The sequence below is a fragment of the Bombus vosnesenskii genome, unplaced genomic scaffold, assembly GCF_011952255.1.
Source record: "Bombus vosnesenskii isolate JDL3184/JDL3185 unplaced genomic scaffold, Bvos_JDL3184-5_v1.1 scf7180000013288, whole genome shotgun sequence".
Lineage (NCBI taxonomy): Eukaryota > Metazoa > Arthropoda > Insecta > Hymenoptera > Apidae > Bombus > Bombus vosnesenskii.
In genome coordinates, this window is record NW_022882941.1 from 1,044,423 (window position 1) to 1,070,753 (window position 26,331).

At 36.5% G+C, this 26,331-nt stretch overlaps 1 protein-coding gene across 3 annotated transcripts in view; it reads left to right on the forward strand.

Annotated features, from left to right (window-relative positions):
* LOC117232418 (retinol dehydrogenase 12-like) overlaps window positions 1-25,911 on the forward strand; it is a 31,180-nt gene extending 5,269 nt beyond the window's left edge. For 2 of the 3 annotated variants that reach the window (XM_033491763.1, XM_033491766.1), the window contains exons 2-7: window positions 504-582; window positions 5,097-5,401; window positions 7,269-7,388; window positions 9,580-9,793; window positions 25,323-25,516; window positions 25,588-25,911. In XM_033491763.1, coding sequence (XP_033347654.1) covers window positions 504-582; window positions 5,097-5,401; window positions 7,269-7,388; window positions 9,580-9,793; window positions 25,323-25,476 — 872 coding nt within the window. In that variant the 3' untranslated portion in view covers window positions 25,477-25,516; window positions 25,588-25,911. The remainder of the gene's footprint in view (window positions 1-503; window positions 583-5,096; window positions 5,402-7,268; window positions 7,389-9,579; window positions 9,794-25,322; window positions 25,517-25,587) is intronic. The other variant, XM_033491764.1, reaches the window with a different exon arrangement.
* The last annotated feature ends 420 nt before the right edge of the window (window positions 25,912-26,331 follow it).

Below are 26,331 nucleotides of genomic sequence, written 5' to 3' on the forward strand. Positions count from 1 at the left end.
ATAAACACGTTAAATTGTTAAACCTTGTTAAATCAACACTTGAACACATAATTGTAAATATAAACCTCATTGAACAACTACGATGGCTTGTCCTAATGAAGATACGCAACGCGCCCCTAAAACTAGCGCCAACCCGACAAACCCGACATATATATTTTCTACGTTTAATTATAAAAACAATAACTTTTTTTAAAGGAACGGTTATTTTGACTGGGCACGGTAGAAATAGGTATACAAGAAGTATCGGTAGGTTTAGTGTTAATATCAGGTGATAAATAGAAAGACAAGAATGCATTCTGATAAGAGGATTGTAAGTTAATGTGCGATTCTTCTTTACATTATAGAGAACGTGTATAGCAATTACGGATATGATATAGCTTATAATACGTTTTCAAATATACAACTGTTTTAATCATAACTTATTTGTAGTTTGTATTATACATTACATACACGTATTACATATTTATATTAACAAAAATAATAAGATACTTTTTATTTTTTAGGTGCTCGAGTGATTTTAGCTTGTCGTGACATTAATAAAGCAACAGAAGCAGTGAATGACATAAAAGAAACTACGTCAAGGTATTTGAAAATTATTTTTTATTTAAAAAATGAACTTGAAATATACTTCTTGAAAAAATATTTCCTTTTAAATTAGAGCAAAGCGATATATTTTATGCTTATCTCATTATTGTTTAAATGGAAATCTAAATTCTAATAAATCGTAGTGGTTCATAAATACACGTATTTAAAATTAATCGATAATTTAATTACTTAGTTGTTTTGATAAAATATTGTATATTTCTCTTGTCGTTTAACGTTTTACCTTGTAACTCCATTTTTCGAAAACCAAATTTCATTAAAATTTTATAAATATTAAAAAGAACATTTATATATCGCTATATTCATAGTTGAAGAGATAAGTTAGAATAATTATTCTAATTTGAAACAGAAATAGATTATATACTAATTTTGAAACTAACTATACACTAACAAAGAATTATATCTTCGTATACATGGTGTCTCAATCATCGAATGGGATCGTAACCTCGAAATGATATAAAGGTCGTAAAAAAAAGAGAATTCCGGTAGTGCAACTTGCCATACCGCGGTATCTCTAGCAAAAGTATGTATTTCTTAATAATATAATATTTCTAAAAATATTAATTCGGAATACGTTTTGATAATTATCTACAAATGGACATATTTCATCAATTTCAGTGATCTTCAGAATTGATCTTGTTAAGATCAATGTTTTGAGTAGTTTAACACTTAAATATACTGTATAAATATCGCTCAACCTTCGTTTCATAGATGTGTATCCGTGTTATTAATCTTTTTTATATTAAACTTTATATTAAACTTTTTTTATATTAAACTTTATTTATTTAAATGGAAGTAAAAAAATTGACACTGTTTCAATATTTAAAGATTTTATTTTTGCTCTTTACCTGAAACCAATGACGCATTTCAAGCAAGCAATATTTCAAATGTTTCGAAGCTACGGTGAGAAGGCACATGCTCGTCATTACCTTCATTTGCCATTTCAGCCTGTGTAAAATTTAGAACTATTGTCTTTATCGTACTGAAGTCATTCTATTATATCATTTTTGCTACAATCACCACGTTTCGGTGTTCTACGCAATGTAACGACAGGTTCTTCAGCATCCTTCCCTATTGCTCTTTCTTGTTCGCTAATTTATTTAGTTTGTTCAGAACAAGAAGCGTTAAGAGTCGTCCTATTTTTGGCAGGCTTCGGATCAAAGAACGCTGTCATCGTTTTTGCCTCATTTCTTATGTGACTGTTTCGCCCGTCGCGCTTCCTTTGTTTTTGTAATACCTGAGAGCAGACCACCTAAGTCCGGCAATTTTGGGCTCTGTTGGCGCCGGTGCCTTGGTCCATAAATCTTGGCATTTTCACGGTTAAGGTCCTTCAGACCAAACAAGCATCTTTTAGCAACTATGACAGAAATAATACAGGAAGCAGCGTGGGCAACCACCACCCATGAATCAGATAGCAGGCAATCAAAAATTATTCCACAGGACATCCTAGATAAAATCAGGGAAAAAAGAAAAGCGAGAGCAAAATGACAAAAACAGAGAACACAAGAAAACAAGAAAAATCCAAATAAACTTACAAGGGAATTAAAGAATAAAATAAGGGAACATCATAATAACGAATTCTCAAACTTCATTGAATCACTATCCGCGCATGAGAATACCAACTACTCCCTATGGAAAGTCACTAACAAAGTTAAGAAAACAATAAAATCAATCCCAGCAATGAGAAAAATGGACAACACATGGGCCAGGAGCAACGAAGAGCAGGCAGAAGAATTTTCGAAGCACCTACGAAATATATTTTCACCGTACGAAATTAATAACAGCATCCCCAGATGGCAAACAAATGAAGAAGTGGAAAATGTCAGCAACACAACTGATAAACGCTGCACCATACTCAGCACAACAGCGTAAGAAGTTACAAACTTAATTAAGGCAACAAAGACAAGTAAAGCACCAGGATTCGACATGATCAATGAAAAAATCTTAAAATACCTTCCCCCAAAGACAATAAGACTAACAACGATAATATTCAACGCAATTCTAAGAATACAGTACTTTCCTGCAGTATGGAAAATAGCACAGATCGTAATGTTACCCAAACCAAACAAAAACCCACATCTAACGGCATCCTACAGGCCAATATCATTACTACCTGCGTTGTCCAAATTACTAGAAAAAATAACATATGTAGGAATGTTATATTATAAGTTAACAGAAAAAACAGTATGATAAACACAATATCGTTGCACTCTCACAAAATCGAATATAATATCGCGTTTCGCGAATTCGTTTCTCACTAATTCTACGTCACAACAACACGACGAACTTCTCTCGACCACGATAAATTCAACTCTGACAGCACTTTCCACACTCATTTTTCCCTTAACAAATCTTGGTAACGCTCAAAACACTCCTTGGCAATATTAACATATCTTGACAACGTTTATAAACAATCACCCCTCACGCCATGTCCTTTCCTGACGTCACACCATCCCACATATATAACCGCCTAAAACCAACAATAGAGAAAGAAAAACTAATACCGGACCATCAATTTGGATTCAGGAATAAACACTCCACAATAGAACAAATGCACAGACTCGTCAATGAAATCTTACAGGCGTTGGAAACAAAACAATATTGCACGGCACTCTTTATGGACATCGAAAAAGCATTTGACAAAGTTAATCATGAAAAACTTCTTCAAACATTCAAAAAGCAATTTCCAGAACAAATCTACAAACTATTTACAAATCTACAAATCTTACTTAAACAATAGAACCTTTGTAGTAAAAATAAAAGATGCATATTCTGAAATTAAGGATACCAAGGTAGGAGTACCGCAAGGAAGCGTCCTAGGACTAATATTATACACACTATATACGGCAGACATACCAACAATTGTCAACAGCAAAATACTAACGTTCGCGAACGATATGGCCATACTAGTGAAGCACGCAAATCTAGAAACGGCAGCCGCAATACTACAAGAACACATTACAAAAATAGAAAAGTGGCTGCAAAACAAACAAATAAAAGCGAACACCAGTAAGTGCAATTACACAACATTTACATTTAGAAAAGGAAAAACACCAGATATTCAATTGAATGGCGCCCGCATAGTACAAACAAAGCAAGTCAAATATCTAGGAATACATTTAGACACACACCTTACATGGAAGCATCACATAAAATCAATAATAAACAGAATACGTGAAAAGAGGAAGCAGATGTACTGGTTAACCAATAGAAAATCCAAATTAAGCATAATAAATAAACTAAATATATACAAAACAATAATCAAACCAATCTGGACATACGGAGTTCCACTATGGAGGACGGCAGCAATGAGTCACATAAATAAAATAGAAACAGAGCAAGCAAAAATTTTAAGGACAATAGTTAACGCTCCATGGTACGTCAGAAATGAAGACTTACGAAAAGATTTAAAAATTCCAACAGTCAAAGAGGAAATCGCTAGATATGCAAAAAAGTATAAAGAAAGACTTGTAATACACCCAAACCAGCTGGTTGCTGAAACGAATAAAACCATAATAGAAAGAAGATTGAATAAGAAGCATCTCACAGACCTCACAATAGAAATAAAATAAACAACTTGGAAGATGGAACCCCACTGGGGGTAACCACATGTTATATTATTATACCACTAATGTCCTACTGGACAAATTGTAAAATTTAAATAAATAAATAAAAAAAACTTGGTGAGTTTCTTATAGCTTACAACTTAAAATGATTTCATATACAAATTAATATAAATTATACAAATTAACGTATGAAACTATTATATTTTAATATTTTATGTATCCTTACATCTGAAAGAAGGACATTCGTTAAATATTAAGCTCTGTATTGTCGCTTTGTATGGTATTTTATAAAACAATCGTCAAGATGTATTTTCGGCTTGTCGGGGCAAGTATTGCAGTCATATGTTGTTTAATATCTTTCACTGGGATTGTTTCGTTGAAAACAAACCTTGCAATTCTTCTTAACTCTTGTTGGAATAACACGTAGCTTTCCATTCAATCAGATTTCATCGGAATTAGAGTTATATGAAACAGTTATATGAAACATAGGATTCTGTTAAAAATACATTATTTCTGTATGAGGCGATATGTTATTCAAAACTATTTAATATTGTTTCACACAATCTTTTCTATGTTTTATAAATGTATATATGTTAGACCGAAGCCATTTTTTATGGCTTACTGTTTCACAAGAGGCACTAAGTTTGAACTTGGATAATAATTTTTAAAAGACAAATTCACAGTTCGTTTTAAGATTGTTTATCATTGTATCTATCTATTGGAAACATTTTCTGAGTCACTATTTTATTCCATTCCATAAACACTGTTATATTGGATTCGTTAATTTGATTATATTGATTTATTGAAGCTATTACACCGTTTAAAAATTCATAGCGGAATTCGAGAAGAATTCAATTTTCTTTTGTATGTATTGTTGTATTTACTGTTCAATGTACTTTATAAGATTTACGGTACATAAAATTTCAGTGCCGGTGAGAAAAACCCTGAAGATAAACCAGGACAATTAGTAATTTGTCAGTTGGATCTCAGTAGTTTAACAAGCGTTAAGAACTGTGCACAGCACCTTTTAAAAACTGAACCGGCCATCCACATATTAATTAATAATGCAGGAGTATTCTTGCATCCATTTGAAAAAACTGAAAATGGTTTCGAGACTCATATTCAAGTGAATCATTTGGCACATTTTCTTTTAACACTTCTACTGTTACCAAGAATAATAGAATCTGGACCAGGTTGTAGAATAATTAACGTTTCATCAGCTGCACATTTGGGTAAGTAGCAATAATAATAATTGTATATGATTAGTTGAAAGCTAGAGAGAGGAGAGAGAGAAAGAGAGAGAGAGAGAGAGAGACTAAAATTTTTGTAATAATTACATCTTTTAATTTTATTAAATTATTTATTTTTTATTAATTTTATTATTCTTGATACATCTTATTATGAACTCGTTTTTTCGACCTTGTCATATTAGACTACTCCAACGACTCCGTGCTGGTGGTTTTACATCTTACTCGTATTAAACCAAGTGCTGGCACGTATTCATGAGTCATAGTTAAATAAATTAAATAAAACATTTATTTGCCGTCAATTAGTTTAATATGTTACGTTTATTCAGTCATTTAAAGTGGGTTCGTCGTTAGTGATTTTAGCCACGTGTCTCAAGCATGAAGTTCAGGTTCAGGTATTTACCCATTGCTGTTAGCTCGGTACGTAGTTGTACATCACTGATTAAACAGTGCTGATAATATCTCTAATTGATTCATGGTAAGTCATCACTTGTAAATTTGTTGAAATTACGAAGATTTCTCTTCGATTTCCTCGTCAGTGTCGTGAAAATAATAGACTTATTGTTACATGTCGGCAACCTAAACTAACCGAGTGGACTTCTTCTGTATCAAACTTCGTCGGTCTGCGCATGCTTTTGGAGTTTATATAAACATTTCCTAAAGTAAAGTTGTGCTTGATAATAAAATTGTTAAAATGAATCGTTTGTAGCATCATCTGGATCGATTCGTCATGTGAGGATATTCTGTCACGTGTTTGTCAGAGGTTATTGGTGGAGATGATTCAAACGTCTGACCATCACATGCTGGCTCTGTAGCCAGCCGATGGTGTAGATAATAATTATCTCTATGCAATTGTGATTATATCACGTGTCTCTTTTAGCGTTTGTATGATAATAAGTATCATAGTCCATGCCGCATGTATTACACATGGTTATCTATCCGATAGTCTCCTATAACATAATTAAATGGTACGGAACTCACTGTGTACAGAACACTCTTTTCGCAATAATGTTAATAGTTGGATATATTGTTGCATGTTGGGATGATGCTAGGATCTCATTGGTTGATCCAAGTAACGTTTCAAATTCAGGAAGACCGATTAAAGCATCATTTTTTCGATTGTTAAAGTCAGCAAATAGGATAAAGCACCGATTCTCAGAAAAATTGAAAAGCAAAGAATTAACTGTTTTTTAGTTGTTTTATGCTATGGCTGTCAATTCCTGCGTTATCATTTAGGGGTTGACTCTATTACCTGTGCTTCGACATAGATAGGAGTTGATTTAGCAGCTTTAGTTGTTGCTGGGATTTGTGGTTCCATAGTCATTTCTTCTGAGAGCGAACTAATGGAATTGTTGAAATGAGTTTTGTATCGCAAAGAAGCGTATGAAATTTCGAAATGCGAAAATGATATAAAAACGCAGGTATAATATAATATTATCAAATTTTTATGCAGGAAAACCATTTATTATTTAATATAATTCACTCGACTTAACTCCATCATTCAAACTAATTCAATAAATTAATATAAAATATGTAAATTATTTATTTATTGCTGTATACCATTATATTAAAAGTAAATTCATTGTGGTTCTTCCCATATTTTATATTTTTATTACGATTGATGAAATATTTGCAGTTGTATGTTCATATGATATTTTCGTTTCATTTTTAGCTATAAAACACATAGAAAAGGTTTGTACAAAGACTTGCATAGTTATCTATATTGAAGGAGTGAGGTATTATATTAAAGTCTGTCTTGTTGTTACTTCTAATAGTATTTAACTTAAAATATGAAACTTATTGATTTATATAAGTTATTCCTATACATACTACATCATATATCATGTTACAGGTGGTAATATACATTTTGAGGATTTAAATTTGGAACGTTCTTACTCACCTGTTAGAGCTTATTGTCAAAGTAAGCTGGCCAATATCTTATTTACTAAAGAATTGAATAAACAGTTAATCGGTAAGTAGCAGAATTATGCTTTCAAAAAATTATATGGTGTAGTAATTTTAATTATTTCCGCTCTAAACAAACTGGTTCAATTGTTTTTAAAATAAATATTTCATGTGTAATTGAGAAGCGAAGAAGGAGAACATTTGTATATACGTTATTATGTTTGTAAAGGCATAGAGATAATAATAATTAGTAAAGGTATATGTAGAATGTACAGAATGTAAAAAGTTACATATTTGTTATACTTTTGGCAGATGATTCAACACCTTCGGATCGGTGGAAAGTTACAAAGTAAAGTGTAGCCGCAAAATTGACCTAGACCTTCAATTCCAAGGCCAACATTTTTTCATTGTAATTACGATAGTGGTCACACCTCAAATTAATTTAAATGTTCGACTTTCGCTAAATTATGTACTTGCATTCCCGATTCTTTCCCTACCAAGTTTGCCCCATTATCATTTTACAGCCACATCGCTCGCGGTGCGTTGCGTTGCGTTACGTGAGTGACACAGCGTAGGTTGTAGGTCGCAGTTTGAAGATTAATCATAGTCTGTAACTCAGTCATACGTATGCTCGAATGTATTTCAGTGATAAGATTTGCACGACACTTTCTTTTAACGAAATAAATAATAAATCATTTGATATAAATTAAATTCTTTCAACAAAATTATTTAAAAAATTAATAAAATGAATTTGAATAAAAGCACAAAACTATTAGTTAGGAGAGATATCTGTTCATATAATTATTGTGTGTATTGTAAATAATTTCATTTATTCATAAGCTATTAATGTAGGTAATTGCACAAATATTTTAAACGTTCCTAAAATTTTATAGATGTAAAATATAGAATGCAAATAAAAAAATACAGAATACGAAAAAGATACAAAATGCGAACGAAATGTAGAATATTGACAAAGTATACAAAATGAATAAAATGCAAAATACAAATAAAATATAAAGGCAGTTTAACAGTCGATATTATCACTATCATCCGTTTCTTGGAGTTTAAGAATATGAACGAGTTCCTATGGGTTTGTTTCTTTTTTGTACATACTATTCTTGAAAAGTTGTAGCGTTTCGTTAGTTTTTGAGTTAGTTGTAATAACAACGTGCTTTGAGATTTCTAAAATCTAATCGAATTCTGTTTAATGCAATAACCATTCTTGGCTTCAATTCGTTTTGACCTCTCGTTTGTATTTCTTTCACTGAAAAAGAAAAAGATCTTGCTATATTTGCATCAGAGTCGGGCAAAGACAAACACAAAATTGCAAATTTGGAAACGTTTTCGTATTTGTATTTCCGACTGGAACCTTTTAGTTTGTTAATTTTATTTCAAAATTGTGAAACATTAAGTTTCAGATCATTTTGTTCTTCAGTTTGTGAAAATTGGAACGCTTAAACAGTACCACTCATGCAAACACTCTTGTTTATTATCTTTTGTTCGAAATTTATTAAAAATGTAGTTTAATTGAGTTTTATGTCGTGAAATGTCCAGACTAACAGATGGCCTTAAAAATTATGAAGAATTTAAAAAATTGTATTGACATTTTTTTAATTTCGAATGACAATCTTTTAATAATACCGTGGAAGATGCTTTGGTAGAGTGGATACGATTTGTAAATTAAAAATGTGAAATAAAAAAATTCAATTTTAGCCAGATTTTTTTGAATGTGAACCGTTATGCGATTGGTGGGGTTTGGTATAAGATGGTGGTACAAGGTGCCGTGCGCGAATTAAGCTTTTTTGCGGCTCTTCAAATCCTTTTAGATACGACTAACGCACTTATACGCAAAATGTGCAAGTGTTGTACCACATTTGATAAATTTCAGGCCTTCTATACTGTAACCATTTGACGCTCCGTAACGCTCGCAAAAATTCTCTTTTGGAATGCTCACTCCATTCGCATGATACACAAAGGATTATTGTGTGCGAGTGTTGAACTGCCAGACGAAATAATTTTAGTTATCGAAACCTAGCTGACTCCTGATGTCCAGTATCCTATTTCTACTTCTCTCTCCATCCGACAGAATCTTTTCGCACCTAGTGAGATTGTCGCTATCTTTGTTCGGAGTCGTTTAAGCTTTAGTGTTATTCCTAAACATCTGAGCATTCCATTTGGTGCATGCTTTGTTGAGTTTTGAATGTCCGCATATAATTACTGTGTTGTGTTTATATCTGTATCTTTTTACGCATTTTCAGCAGCTGAAATTCAAGGCATACACGTATATTCTTTACATCCTGGAGTAGTGAAAACAGAATTGTGTCGATATATGGATGCATCGTTTTTCCGAGGTATGACATCAATTGTAAGGTTGATCCAGCCTTTCATGAAAACTGCTGAACAGGGTGCTCAAACGACTTTATATTGTGCTGTAGACGAAAATGCAGGAAAAGAAAGTGGTCTATATTATGAGTAAGTTAATTAGATATATGGAGGACATTTGCCCTTATAATGTGGTTTTGTATATCTTCACACTCATATTGTCACATATACATATTTTATTTTTTTCATTATTTATTCAATCCTTGCTTTTCGGCTGTAAATGGCTTTCAGCTATTAGCCCAACAATCTTACATAATCTTTACCCAATACGACAATAATATTTTTCTTTAACGCTTTACTACTTACTTCTCTAGTTCTCATTATAACTAACTTAACCTATTTTATCTTACTGTTTTCTTTGGCGCTGTTTCCTGCTCTTACCAGGTGGTAAGAAGAAGGTTCTTCTTTCTTCCCTTTCTCTCAAAATCCTCTTGATTTCCCCCCGCCCGCTGCCGCTTTATCCACAAAGTCTCCTCTACGTACCACCTCACATTTCTGCCTCCGCAGCTCTCCGCCAGATATTCTACCGCCTCTTTCTACTTCCATGCATATTCCACATTCTTATTCTCATTTCCACATCTGAATCTTGCTGTCACAAATAATGAATCTGTCCTTCCTCTTTGTCCTCTCTCTCTCAGATAACGCGGCGTGCTTTCTGTCCTTATCTTCTTATATATGGAGTTATACCTTCACCCTTCTGTCTTTTCCTCTCTTTCCATCTCACCCCTTCCCCTCATCTTCTCCTCATTCTATCCAATTCCCAAAAACATTTCTCCACTAGATCTGATACCTGATATCTGACTGCCCTCTTTAATACCTTGTCCATGATCTTCTCAATCTTGGTCTCCTCCACCAGGATGTAGTTTGGCGTTCCTCTATCCCAGCATACCCTTAATATATCTTCTCTTTATCCTTCCAATCCCGTTTTTTCGTACTGTATCCAAATTGCGAATCCGCACACTAGCACACTCTCCATTAGATGATTCGAACATCCTCAATCCCCTATCGAATGATTCTTTAAATAGCCTGTCTCTCCAGTATTACGTCTTTTTTATTGCTATCGTCGCCCTGTTATCTCTGTCCGTCTGTGTCTTTACATCTTGCAACTCCTCTTCAATATGACTCTCAAATTCTTACTTCTTTAGCCTCCTTCAACCTTTCTCCTGTTCAGTTTCGCTCCTTCTCATATTTTTCCTTTTCCTTCCTCTTCTCTCGAACAACATAGCATCATCTTCGTTTTCCTTGTGTTCATTGCGAGTCCTTTCTTCTCCAGGTACTTTCTCAGTCTTCTGAACACACTTGTCACTCCTTCTAGCCATCGTCGGTATATCATCCACGTAGGTTAATGGCCACATCTTTTCCCTTCTTATATGTAGCCCTTTCTCCCCTTTCTTTCTCAAAGCCTCCTCCATGTTCAACAGATATACATTGAATAGCATGGGACTCTACCGCACGCCCCTTGTTGTCTCAAATTTCGGCATTTTTCCCTTTCCTGTCTTCATCATATCGTCGTTTCCTGGTAGATTGCCGTTACTTTTCGCCTCAAATTCCTTTGCACCTTTGCATCCCAACGTCCCCTCCAATCTGCTTCTACCAATCCAATTAAAAGCCACCCTCAAATCTATAAAGTATGCACACAGCCCCCTTCTCGTCCTGCTCTCTTCTCTGTTAATTACACGATGTATCACGTATATCGCGTCCATCGTCTTCGGACGATGTTCCCTCTCCTCTAAGCTTTCTCTCTATCTCTCTCTTCAGCTTTTCATTAAGGATGTTTGCGTATATTTCGTACGCTGTATGAAACATGTACGAGTGTATGTACGCTACTCTGCTTCTTCCGTTCTTTCCTTTTTGTATGTGGGGTAAATTATGTTGCTCCCCCTTTCCAGATCCTGTTCAACTTTCTGCAGAATTCTTCTCAAATCTCTCTCGGCATGAGTCTTCAGGCTTCGTTCTCAATTTTGTCTATGGAGTTCGCTGTTGAGTGCCGTAGCGTGCAGACGTGTGTCTAGTGCTCCGTGAAGTTCATAAAACAACACGTGTCGCCCATTCGTCGAAAGTGAACACAGCCAAGTGTTTCCTATCTTTTAGAGAAAAATTCCTACGCTCCTAACCTCTACCCGAATTCTAGCCTCATAGCCTCTCGACTAGTTATTCAACTTGAATTAACTAGCTCGATGATGGTCCAGGAATCACGACCAGCCTCTCCTGAGCAAATCCACAATTGCTCCGCGCTACCTCCTCCGTGGCAAAAGTGTAACAGATCCCCCCGTACTAATGACGCCAAAAACTCTAAAAAGCGAAAAATAGAAGCATCAAAAATAAACACAAACGTCACCCAGAACCAACAAACCAAGTAACCACATACAACAGATACGCCATATTGGAATCCACAAACGACTCCATGGAAATTGCAGACCCACCAGCAAACCAACACACCCAAAGAAATTCCCCTCCCCCACCAATATATGTTGATGATGTCATCGACATACAAACGATGATTCAGTCCACAGAGAGAGATATCTCCAAAGAGGATTACAACCTAAAAACCAACAATAACAAAGTAAAAATCCTGCCGACAAACCCTGATGCATGTAGAAGACTCACCAAACTACTTAAGACCTTCAACGCCAACTTTCATACATATCAGCTCAAACACGAAAGACCTTTTCGAGTGGTTCTACGCAACATCCACCACTCAGCAGACATTGACGAGCTAAAATTCGAACTCTTAAAACACGGCCACGAAGTTATCAACGTTAGTAATATAAGGCATAGAGTCTCGAAAGACCCGTTATCCTTATTTTTTATCGACATAAAACAAAAGCCTAACAATAAGGAAATATACAACATCAGTCGTCTAATGAACTCAATAGTAAAGTTCGAACCACCGCTTGTTAAAAAAGAGATAGTGCAATGTAAAAGATGCCAAAGGTACGCTCACGCGCAGAAATACTGCAACCATACCTTCCGCTGCGTTAAATGTGCAGGTACACACCCCACTGACCAGTGCACTAAATCACCGTAAACCTCAGCGAAGTGCATCCTATGTCAAGGTGACCATCCTGCTAACTACAAAGGCTGCTCAGCTTACAAAACCTTATATACAAATAAGTATCCTAAACTCAGAGCCAAAGAGACAACCAATCAAATACCCAGTCCCCCTAAATTCACTACTACTTCAATCTCCTATGCCCAAGCAGTACAAGGAAACCAAAATAATCCGAATAGCCATGGGGACCATTCTCAAAATAGTGTCTCCAATTCACAAAACACAGACAACGTCTCTAGACTTGAAAAGCTAATAGAAAAACAATCAGAGCAAATAAATAATTTGCTATCTCTACTAACACTCATCATGGATAAATTAATACGCCCCGACGCAAAATAAAACCAAGACGCATAGCTCTTTGGAATGCCAACGGTCTAGCGCAACACAAATTTGAACTAGAACTCTTCCCAAAACAGTAGCAAATCGACGTAATGCTCGGAATCCCACTTCGGAAACCCACTTCACCGACAAAAATTATCTGAAAATAAATGGTTACAAATTCTACCATACCCAACACCCCAGCGGAAAGGCCCACGGTGACACCGGAATTATAATCAAAACAAGTATTAAGCACTACGAACTTCCATCATTCCAGAAAGACTACCTCCAAGCAACAAACGTAGCAATATAAGACTGCCATAGTACAATCACAACTTCAGCAGTATACTGCCCTCCCAGACACTCCATCGCCAAAGAAGACTTTGATAACTTCCTGAACACCCTGGGCAATAGATTCATAGCTGGAGGAGACTATAACGCCAAACATACCCAATGGGGCAGCAGACTGGTCACAGTAAGAGGCAAGAATCTCTTAAACAGCATAATAACCAACAATATCAACTACTTCGCCACATACGAACCTACACACTGGCCCACTGACACTAACAAAATACCTGACCTACTTGACTTTTTCATAACTAAAAATATCTCGCCAAGATACGTCCAAATCAACTCTTCGGCTAATCTCTCTTCTGATCATTCCCCCTTGACAGCAACAGTCAGTTCAACAATTATCGAGAACACACCTAATGGCTTTATTCATAACCAACTCACCAACTGGCAGCTCTTTAGAGAAGTCTTTACTCACTCATCTTCAGCCCGAACCTCACTAAAAACTAAGGAAGAAATTGAAGCAGCCACGGAATACTTAAACACGAGCATAATAAACGCCATCCGCCTCTCCACACCGACAAAGACGTCCATCAGCAAACAAGAATATCCCCAATACATATTTAAAAAAATACCAGAGAAACGTAGACTAAGAAGAGTATGGCAGACCCATAGAACACCGGATGACAAACGCAAACTAAACAACGCAACTGGTTGCGTTGAGACGCAGCGCAAGCTATCCAAAACCATAAAAAATTACAAAAACGACTGTTTCCAAAAATATCTCGCCAGTTTATCCCCCACAGCCGACTCCAACTACTCGCTATGGAAGGCGTCCAGGAAACTCAGACGCCCCCCACAAATAATCCCACCTATCCGCCGTCCGCAAGGTGGATGGGCGCGAAGCCCTATAGAAAAAGCCGACCTGTTTGCTACTTGTCTAAAGTATTCAAACCCCATTCCCCCAAAGCTGCCGCGGACGTTACTGAATACTTGCACAGTTCCTTCCAAATGTCCCCTCCTATCGAACCCTCCACTTCTGCGGAGACTATAGAAACAATCAGTCGCCTAAATTCCAAGAAAGCAGCAGGGCACGACATCATAGGCAATAAAGCAATTAAGGAACTTCCCAAAAAAGGGATCGCACTCATCACATCGATTTTTAATGCTATCCTTCGCCTTGAACACTATCCTAAGGCTTAGAAAATCTCACTGATTACCCTCATCCCTAAACCCGGAAAACCTGTTAGGGAAGTGATACATTTACACTGTACATGAGAGTGTGTGTGTAAGGGCCAGAGGGCGTCAAGGCTTAGTGGAGACAAAAGACTGTTGCCAGATGTTAGCAGAATCTAGGATAGTCGGTTGGCGACCAGCGTGCGTGCAAGACGTTCTTCAGAGTGGAATATAGATGTATAACTGTTGTGTGGGAAATATAGTCAATTATTTGTATTCCCAAATCCTCGAATTTCCTAACATGGTAGCAGAGCGTGGTTACTAGTTTTGCAAGATATTTAGTGCGTGGTTACGATCTTGCGAGTGAGTTTTCAGTAAAGAAAAAAAAACTTTCAGAGAAAAAAAATATACTTCGAGCACGTAGGAACGCTTGAGTAAGAAAAGAAAAAAAAAGAAGAATCAATTAAAATGGAGAGATCGGAAATCATGATACCTATATTCGATGGTGAGGATTATGGAATGTGGAAGCAAAGAATCACGATGTTTCTCAAATATAAGGAATGCGAGGTTGTTACAACTAGAATGAAGAACAAAAAAGACGATGAAGACTGGGACAAAAAGGATTTGAAGGCGATTAATATAATTTATAGTGCAATATCGAACAGACAATTGGAGTATGTTAGGGAAGGAAAAACGGCGTATGATATAATAAAAAGGTTCGATGAAATGTACTTGAAAGAGTCGACGGCACTGCAGATCGTATGCAGAATCGTATGCATTTCATTTATCGATGATTATAGTAAAATAGCTAGGATCTATTGTATAAAATCAAAAGATGAGGTCTTTGATTCTTTCGTACAGTTCGTAAATGAAGCCGAAAATTTAACGGGCAAGAGGTTAAAAATATTAAGATGCGATAATGGTAAAGAATATTTAAATAATCGAATTTATAAATTTGCTAGGGATAAAGGTATAAGAATAAATAATTGCCCAACATACGTACATGAATTAAACGGGACAGCGGAAAGGTATAATAGAACAGTGATGGACATGGCGCGTTGCCTGTTAGCGGAAGCGAAAGTACATAAAAGGTACTGGCCGGAAATAGTTTGTACAGCGGCATACTTGAAAAATCGAATATTAGCGAATACTATAGAAAGAAAGACACCTTTTGAAATATTCTTCGGGAAAAAACCAAGTGTTAAAAATCTACATCTATATGGAAGTAAAGTTTTTGTAAGAAGGCCAGAACAAAAAAGAGTTTCCAAATGGGACAAGAAGGCAGATATGGGAATTCTATTAGGATATAGTGAAGTAGGATACAGAGTCTTATTAGGTGGGAAAATAACAATAGCTAGACATGTAGAGGTCATAGAGACAGACACTAAATGTATCGGTTTTGAGGAAAATTCATTAGAGGCAGATAGAAATGATAGCGAAGATAACTATTCATTGGATGGTATGTATAAGGAAGAGTTAGAAGGTAGGAAAGATGAAAATAATAGTAGTATTGAAAGCTCAAACACTCCTAGGAGATCTACACGTATTAAGAAAACTCCAGCAAGGTATCCAGAAAAGGAAAATATTTGCGAGATGCATGCAAATTATTGTAAAGTAGATATCCCTCGTACATTTGAGGAGGCGATTTGTTGCGAAAATAATGAAGTTTGGAAACAGGCTATGGATAAGGAAATAGAATGTCTCTATAAGAATAAAACTTGGAAATTGGTAGAAAGGGTAAAAGGCAAAGAAGTATTAGATGTAAAATGGGTTTACACGAAAAAATCAGAGGACAGGTATAAGGCTAGATTAGTGGTAAGGGGATTTCAACAAAGAAACGTAGCCGATGACATATATTCTCCAGTGGCGAGTAATCAGACCTTTAAGATATTGCTATCATATTGTTGTCAAAATGGATTAATAATTGAGCAAATGGATGTAGAAACTGCCTTTTTAAATGGTGAAGTAAGCTCGGAGGTATATGTAAATCAACCAAAGGGATATGCGGACGGAACGAATAGAGTTTGTAAATTATCGAAAGCGCTTTATGGGTTAAAAGAAAGTCCGAGGGACTGGTATGAGTGTTTTGATAAGTATGTGACGAGATTAGGTTTTAAGAAGAACAATATAGAGCTGTGCCTATATACTTATGGAGAGGGAGAAAATGTTGTTTATTTGTTAATATACGTAGACGATTTGTTGATTTGTAGTAAAAACAAAGGGAAGATACAAAGTGTAAAAAAATTATTAACTGATAAATTTGAAATGAAAGATTTAGGTGAAGTAAAAGAATATCTTGGAATAAATATAGAGTATGATTATTTAAAAAATGAAATGAGATTAAGCCAAAAGAAATACATAGAATCATTAGCAAACAAATATAAATTACATAACAGCAAATTGTACTGTACACCTATGGAGACCAACTTAAAAATTGAAAAAGCTGAGATAAATAGAGAGGACATTGGATACAAGAATTTAATTGGCGCATTGCTGTATATTAGTGTAAATACCAGACCCGATATAAGTTATAGTGTGAATTATCTGAGTAGATTTCAAGATTGTTGTAACGAGACACATTTTAAATATGCCTTGCGAATATTGAAATATTTGTACCGGACTAGAGATTTAGGGCTACATTATAAAAGAAATGAAAAGTGCGAAACGATAGATTGTTATGTGGACGCTGATTGGGCAGAAGATCATATAGATAGGAAATCGACTTCTGGGTATGTAATTAGATTGTATGGAAATGTAATTGGATGGAAGTCTAAAAAACAAAGGTGTGTGACAAAAGCCTCGACGTATGCAGAGTATGTTGCTCTATCGGAAGTGGTGAGCGAAGTAATGACTATCAGAGAACTAATGAAAATCTTCGATGTAAATGTAGACGATAACCCTGTAAAAATCTATGAGGATAACTCTGGAGTAATGAGTATAGCAAAATACGGAACTTTTACAAAAAATTCTAAACACATCGAAGTTCATTACCACTACGTTCACGAGTACGTAAAGGAAAATAAGATAAACATAATAAAAGTAAGTACAGAAGAAAACACTGCGGATATTTTTACGAAGGCACTGTGTAGAGAGAAATTTGAAAGGTTTAGGTCATGGATGAATGTAAAATAAGAGAAATGTAAATAAAGCCATAAATGTTAAATATTTTGTTAATTCGACAAGTATGTAAATAAAATTAAGTGTACAGTATAAATGTAAGGAGGCGTGTTAGGGAAGTGATACATTTACACTGTACATGAGAGTGTGTGTGTAAGGGCCAGAGGGCGTCAAGGCTTAGTGGAGACAAAAGACTGTTGCCAGATGTTAGCAGAATCTAGGATAGTCGGTTGGCGACCAGCGTGCGTGCAAGACGTTCTTCAGAGTGGAATATAGATGTATAACTGTTGTGTGGGAAATATAGTCAATTATTTGTATTCCCAAATCCTCGAATTTCCTAACAAAACCGATATATCAAACTAGCTCCTATCGCCCAATCAGTCTTTTACCTACCCTGTCTAAACTATTCGAGAAGATGCTCACGAATCGACTCTTTCCACTCCTAGAGGATCTGAAAACACTCCCAGATCACCAATTCGGCTTCCGAAAACAACATTCAACAGTAGAGCAAATCCATCGCATAACCCATACGATCAGCCAAACCCTCGAAAAGAAAAAATATTGCTCAGCGGTTTTCCTAGGCATCCAACAGGCACTTGACAAAGTATGGCATGAAGGGCTACTTTACAAGCTTAAAAAGATCTTACCCCACCCCTACTATTCCATCCTAAAATCCTACCTAACCAATAGACAATTCATGGTTAAATGCCTAGACGCCACTTCCACAACATCCCCAATAGAATCTGGCATACCCCAAGTTAGTGTCCTCGGACCACTGCTGTCCTCCACCTACACTGCCGATTTATCTATATCAACAGAGATAACAATAGCGACATTTGCAGACGACACAGCGCTATTAGCTACTCACGCAGACCCGGTAATAGCCTCATCCACTCTCCAGCGAAGTCTCGACTCCATGGAAAAGTGGTTTCATAAATGTGGCTTCAAAATTAGTGGAAAAAATCCTCATATGTAACCTTCGCGCTCCGAAGACAAACTTGCCCCCAGGTCACCATCAACAATACAATTCCTTGCATGGACTCAGTCAGATACCTGGGCACAACCCTGGACAGGAGACTAACTTGGAAAAAACACATCTCAGATAAAACGAAGCAACTAAAGGACAAACTATAAAAATTCTATCGGCTATAAACACACAGAATAAAATTACCCTCTATAAGATCTTAATAAAACCTGTCTGGACCTACGGAATCCAACTATGGGGAACAGCAAGTAATTCCAACATTGAAATACTTCAACGCTTCCAATCGAAAACGCTAAGATCCATTACAAATGCACCCTGGTATGTCTCCAACGAACTAATACATCGCGACCTCAAGATACCAACAGTCAAAGAGGAAATAGCAAAATATAGCAGCAGATATAGCAAAGGAGTCAACAAACACCGAAACCCCCTAATTACTGGACTACTTGATACGTCGGACCAGATCCGCAGGCTGAAGGGGCACTACCCGCTAGACCTAAACGCTGGATTCAATTACTTATTTAAATTAAGGAATATTTTCTTATTTATAACACTTACTTATAAATTATACTTATCTATAATAAGTAATAACTTATTATAAATGATTAGCCATGTCACTGCACCACACCAGAAAAAATTACTGAAAATTCTCAATGCGAGAATTGATTGTAAATTTTAATAAATAAATAAATAAAATAAATTTTGTCTATGCCTCTGCTCTCTTGGACTCTCCGAGTGTCCTGATCACTTCCCTCGTTATACTTTTCATTTCCTACTTTGTCCTCTCCCATACTCCCAGCAGCGAAATATGCCTTTGACTCCTTCAGCCTCCTGTTCTTGTCCGCTTATTCCCTTCTTTTTCCTTTCCACTTTCCTATATTTCCAGTTTCTATATTCGTTTCTCTTGCTTGTAAACTCTTCTGTTAATCTTTCCGCTTCGAAACTTCCCCAGTTCCTTTCTTAACTCTCTCTTTCTTTACTTCCATGTTGCTTTCCTTATTGACTCCCTGATTCTGTCTCTTTTCTCTTCCCTCTGTGGTAAAACTCTACCCCTTTCTCCGACTAGTCACTCCTTTTGATTTCCCTCCTTTATCTCTCCTGCTCCTCTGTTCCTTTTATTGCTCCCCCTAACTGTACGTGATTCGAGTCCATCCGTACTCCTTTGTTCGCTTGCTTTCTCATCTGCTATCACGTAGTCTACTATTCAGGCTTTTTGTTGAGACTTGTCCTTTGCTTTTCTTTCATCCTATTTGCATTTCTTTCTTTCCCACTCTCGCATTGAAGTCTCTTTCTATTAGCAGTGATTCTTCCTCTTTCTCCTCTATGCCTTCCTCCATCGTTTTCATTGTTTCTTCCGTTTTCCGGTTGTACACCGTCACCACTCTTCAGATTTTCTTGCTGAACCTTCCTATTCCTAAATATTCCATATTTTCTGTTTCTTTCAAGTGCTATCGCGTCGTCAGGACTATGTCCTTCCCTCCTGTTCTCCCTTACAGTCGAAATACACTACTTGGATCTTGCTGGTAGTTTATTATTTATGTTGGCCAGTCTTGCTCCTCTACTTGTGTCTCCATGAGCCCTACCAGGTCGAAATCCTTCATCTCCGTCTCCATACCTCTTCTCATTTACTCTCTTGGCTCGCCATATTCCATATCACATCATCATTCTTCTCTTTCTTCTCTATCCGCCCCCGCTTCCCTCGCCACATGCCTCTTCTATCATGTCTTTGTTATTAAATATAGGTTTGGGGTTGATATTTAATAGATTCACACGGACTGAGTTTTACTTTTTATATTTCACCACCTTGTACAAAACGCCTGAACACACCGGATACATTTAGATAATTAACACGTGGTCGACTACTAAGACACAAGAGCGTTGTTAGAAGTCGTAACAACTTAGCTTGTAGGAACTAACTATCATACCAACTTAACGTTTCTCAATAGTCTTTCAGTTTTTCTTCCCTTTCATTCCAAATTATTCGTCGCAAATACCGAGTTTATTACACGTCCTTGAGTTGACATTGAGTGCGGAACAAACTAAAATTCCAAATTCTAATTTGTATATTACCTTCTTAATGATTTAATATTCCAACTCAGAAATATCTTTCTTCACGATCGTCGTATTACCGACAAAAAGTCCACATAGTTCTTTCCAGTTCTGCCCGAGCAGTCGAGCTATGCGGACGTCAAAACTAGTGATTCCATAAGTGCGACAAGAGTGAAATAAGGGACGTGTAACAGAACCAATTGATGATGGAAAACACTCAAAAGATACCAACAATAAGAATACTAAACAAAGGAGAAACATACATTATAAACAGGGCAGTAGACCAACAGAGCCCAATTAAAACAACAAGAGAAGTACAGGACTGCTCAAATACAAAAGAAATAGAAATGGAAATAATACAAGAAGACGACGTAAAGAGCAATACCAACAAGGATCTACCACAACATAACGAAAGCTGGAAGACTGTAACTCCCAGCAAAAAAAGAAAAATAAACACAAACACAAATGATAGGAGGACCACAGAAACAGAAAGACAACAATGGCTACAGGAAATTCCCACACAAAACTCCTTCAGCTCACTGATAGAAGAGATGGACACAGACCCTACAGAAAAACCAAGAACACACACTCCCAAGCCACCACCAATCTACATACACGCAAAAATAATAGACCCTTTCATTGATCTGCTAAACAGCACGGCAGGAAAAGAAAACTACACTATCAAATAGCTCAAACTGGAACAGGTAAAAGTACAAACTAATATCCTAGAAACCTACAGAAAAGTAACTAAAGCGCTAACGGAAAAAAACGCTGGGTATCACACTTACCAACCCAAATCCGACAAGAGCTACAAAGCAGTAATCAGAGGTCTACACCCTAAAACAAATACAAAGAAAATATGCGAGGAACTGGCCAAGATCGGACACCAGGTAAGAACGATCAACAATATAACCAGATTTGACACTAAGCAACCACTACCATTATTCCTAATAGAGCTAGAACCGAAAAGCAGCAACAAAGAAATATTTGAAATTAAAAAAATCTCAAACACAATAATCGCAGTCGAGCCACCCAGACATAAAGAAGACATACCAAAATGCATGCGGTGTCAACAATACGGACACACAAAAAACTACTGCAACAGAAACCCGGCGTGTGTCAAATGCGCAGGAAAGCACCTAACAGTGAACTGCCCACACACGGGAAAAATAAATGACGTACAATGTTACAATTGCGGTGGAAATCACCCAGCCAGCTACAAAGGCTGCGTAGTCAGAAAACAACTACAAAGCAAACTTTTCCCGCCGATTCGAAACAGGACACACAACAATTTCCACACGCAACAGGACAACACAGAATCTATGTCAACAACAAATACACAGCATGTAATAAACAATAACCACACTAACACCAACACCATTGGAAACCGAAGCTACGCGCAAGTAGTCAACCGGTCGTCACCCTTAGATAATCAAGAACAGAACAACCACAGCAACGACGCTACAGAAATCAAAGAGTTAATAAAACATCCCATAAAAATCGCCGAAATACTCACAATAATGATAAGAGAACAAAACGAACTCCTCAGACAGCAAAAACAGCAGATAACAGTCATGTTACAATTACTTACTAACATGATGAGCAAAAAATAAAAATAGACACGCTTAAAATAGCAGCCTGGAACTCTAACGGCCTACGACAAAGGGCCCTAGAAACTAAAATATTCCTGTATAGCAATAACATCGATATACTACTCGTTTCAGAAACACACCTCACAATAAAAAGCTATATAAAAATACCGCACTACACCATATACGACAGGAAGCATCCCTCAGGGAAAGTACACGGAGGGACGGCAGTAGTAATAAAAAACGACATTAAACATTATCTACACAGCCAGGCCAGTAAGGAACATATACAAGCAACCACCGTTACCGTACAGACTAACAGCAACCAACTGCAGTTGTCAGCAGTATACGTACCGCCGCGACACAAAATTACATCGCAAATGTGGGAAGAGTACTTTCGACACTTAGGTGACAAGTATATTGCAGCGGGAGACTATATAAGCACACACTATGGGGATCAAGAATCACCACACCTCGAGGCAGAACCTTGGAGAAATACATTAGAAATAATAATCTCAATATATTATCCACAGGAAGACCGACATACTGGCCGACAGACCTGAGCAAAATACCTGACCTGCTAGACTTTGCAGTTACAAAGGGACTAAACGCAAATAAACTAAACACAGCACCCAGCCTCGAGCTTACCTCCGACCATACGCCCATAATAATTACATACAGAAACAAACCAATACTTTACAGCAGCACAGAGAAGCTGTGCAATAAAACCACCAAATGGCAAATATTCAAAGAAATAATAGAGAGCAAAATCAGCTGCAACATCCCACTGAAAACACATGAACACATCGATCAAGCAGTAACAATATTCACAGAAACTATCCAAGAAGCAGCAAGGGCAACCACTATACCGGAAACAACCAACAGACAAACAAAAACAGTTCCACTAGACATCCTCGAAAAAATTAGAGAAAAAAGAAAAACGAAAGCAAAATGGCAAAAACACAGAACAAAAGAAAACAAAAAACTCGCCAAAAAACACCTAAACAAACTCGCAAAAGGAATAAAAAACAAAATAAAAGAACACAACAACAACGAGTTCACAAAGTTCATCGAGTCACTATCTGCTCACGAGAACTACAACTACTCCCTATGGAAAGCCACAAAAAAAATAAAGAAGACAATAAAAATGGTACCAGCAATCAGAAGAGCAGACAACACATGGGCAAGAAGCAACGAAGAGCAAGCTGAAGAATTTTCCAACCACCTATGCAACACATTCACCCCACATAACATCAACAACAGCAACCACAATAGTCATACGGACGAGGATGCGCTAACTACTAGTACACCAACTGACAATCACTACACCATACCTAAAGCAACAGCACAAGAAATCAGAAACATAATTGAGAGAACAAAAAATAATAAAGCACCAGGAATCGACCTAATTAACAGCAAAATCTTGAAAAACCTTCCGCCGAAAGCGATAAGACAAATCACAATAATAGTTAACGCAATACTAAGAATACAATACTTTCCAAAAACTTGAAAACTGGCACAAATCATAATGATACCCAAACCAGGCAAGGACCCACACGAAACCAAATCCTACCGACCAATCTCACTACTTCCGGTGTTCGCTAAGATACTAGAGAAAATAATTTACGATCGGATAAAACCCATAATAGAGAAGAATCAACTAATACCGGATCACCATTTCGGATTCAGAAACAAACAGCCCACAATGGAACAAACGCACAGACTCGCCAATGAAATCCTACAGGCGCTGGAAACAAAACAATACTGCACGGCACTCTTTATGGACATTGAAAAAGCATTCGATAAAATAAACCACACTAGCCTACTACAATCAATCAGGAAACAGTTCCCGGGGCAGATATACCAATTAATCAAATCATACCTAAGCAGCAGAAGCTTCATAGTAAAAATCAAAGACACATACTCTGAAGTTAAAGAAATCAAGGCAGGAGTTCCGCAAGGAAGCGTCCTAGGACCAATTTTATACACATTATACACGGCAAACATACCAACAACTAACAATAGCAAAATACTCACATTCGCGGATGACAGCTGTACTAGTCAGGCATACTAACCCTGCAACAGCAGTTACATTACTACAAGAACATATCACAAAAATAGAAAAGTGGCTTCAAGCAAAACAAATTAAAGCAAACCCCGATAAATGCAAACACATTACATTCACACTGCGAAAACGGAAACCACCAAACATTGTACTAAACGGCACACGCATAATACAAACAAGGCAAGTCAAATACCTAGGACTCCACTTAGATACACGACTCACATGAAAACAGCATATTAAAGCAACAATAGACAAAATACAGATGGCAAGGAGACAGATGTACTGGCTAACAAGTCGAAAATCCAAACTAAGCATAGAAAACAAACTAAAAATATATAAAATGGTCATAAAACCAATCTGGACCTACGGAATAGCACTATGGGAACAGCAGCAATGAGCCATATAACCAAAAAAGAGGCAACGCAATCGAAAATACTCAGAACAATAGTAAACGCGCCATGGTACGTCAGGAACGAGGACATTCGGTAAGACCTGGGAATACCAACGGTCAAGGAGGCGATTAACAAAAGTGCAAGAAGGCACGGAGAAAGAATAGCAACGCACTCAAACCGACTGGCAGCGGAAACGGTCGACACATCAAGCATAAAAAGAAGATTAAAAAGGAAATACCCAACAGGTCTCACAAGGACATAACCTAACAAACACGATGATGGTACCCCACTGGGGGTAGCCACCCACATGTTATATTAGTATACCGCTATAACATTTTACCAAATGTCCTACTGGACAAATTGTAAAATTTAAATAAATAAGTAATAAAAAAAACGTAGTTCTTTTATGTGTTCCAGACGAAACCCATGCCAAAATTGTATAATAGCGTAAAAATAGGCTTATAAGAAGTTTCTAATCACAGAATTCTTATTCAGTTCTCTATTATGGTAATTTGAATCTCTGAGAGGACATTGCCTTCCTTTGAAAATTTTGATTTAATTCTACAATATATGTTTATCTTTTAGCAACTGCAGAACAGCAAGACCCTCGTCAAAGGCTTGTAACGCTGAATTAGCAAGCCGATTCTGGAAACGTAGTTGTGAATTGCTCGGTTTGCCATCGGAAGTAGGGATTCAAGAACTAGTAAAAACAATCAGTGGTGAAGAAGTTGAACAATAAGAATATGTTTATATAAAGAACATTCATACAAAAAACGAAGGTAATTTACAGAAATTATTTAACTATTTCATGAACATTAACATTGATTCGATTTATGTAAAATAATTTCAGATATTTAAAGACCAGATTCTGAAGATCAAGTCGGAATATCAATAGTATCATATGATTGGAATGTTTTCGATTACAACATTCATATCGTGAGGTCGCTTAATTCATGGTTGAAATGTGTTACATGTAGTGTAAAAGACAAGAAGTAAGGAACGAAGTACGTTTATAAATATGTCTCAAGTTATAATTGACATTACGATTTACTCTTTCTTTTGAGTATTTTAATCGCACGTCTATCGTTAGTTACGGGTATACATGGACTGTTACGAATTGTGTAAGATGTTACATTTTATGTTTCTTAAAATAACAATTATATTGACACTAAAATAGTTTCGCTTTAATTACTAATTTTCTTTAGTACGCATTGAGATATGTTATTTTCTCACCTCTAATAAGTTTGTACAAAATTCAAGAACAAGGACTAATATTCAAAATTGATTAAATGCAATAATTTTTTAAATTTAAGTATATCTTATTCTCTCCTTTTCTGAAGGTCATATTTTCTGATATTTTACTCACAGTAACGTTTTTTTTTTAACGGAATGACCTTTTTTTGTTTATCATTAAAAAGGTGAAATTAAAACGCATCCAAACATGTCCCATAACATGATCATAAAATGATCTTTGGGATAGATACTGTTGCGTCGGGCAACACTCTACCTAAACCAGACCACACATCGCGGGCAAGATGGCAGCCAGATGTCTTCGGATCCTTACCGCGTACCCTCAATAGTCTCAAGTACCCTC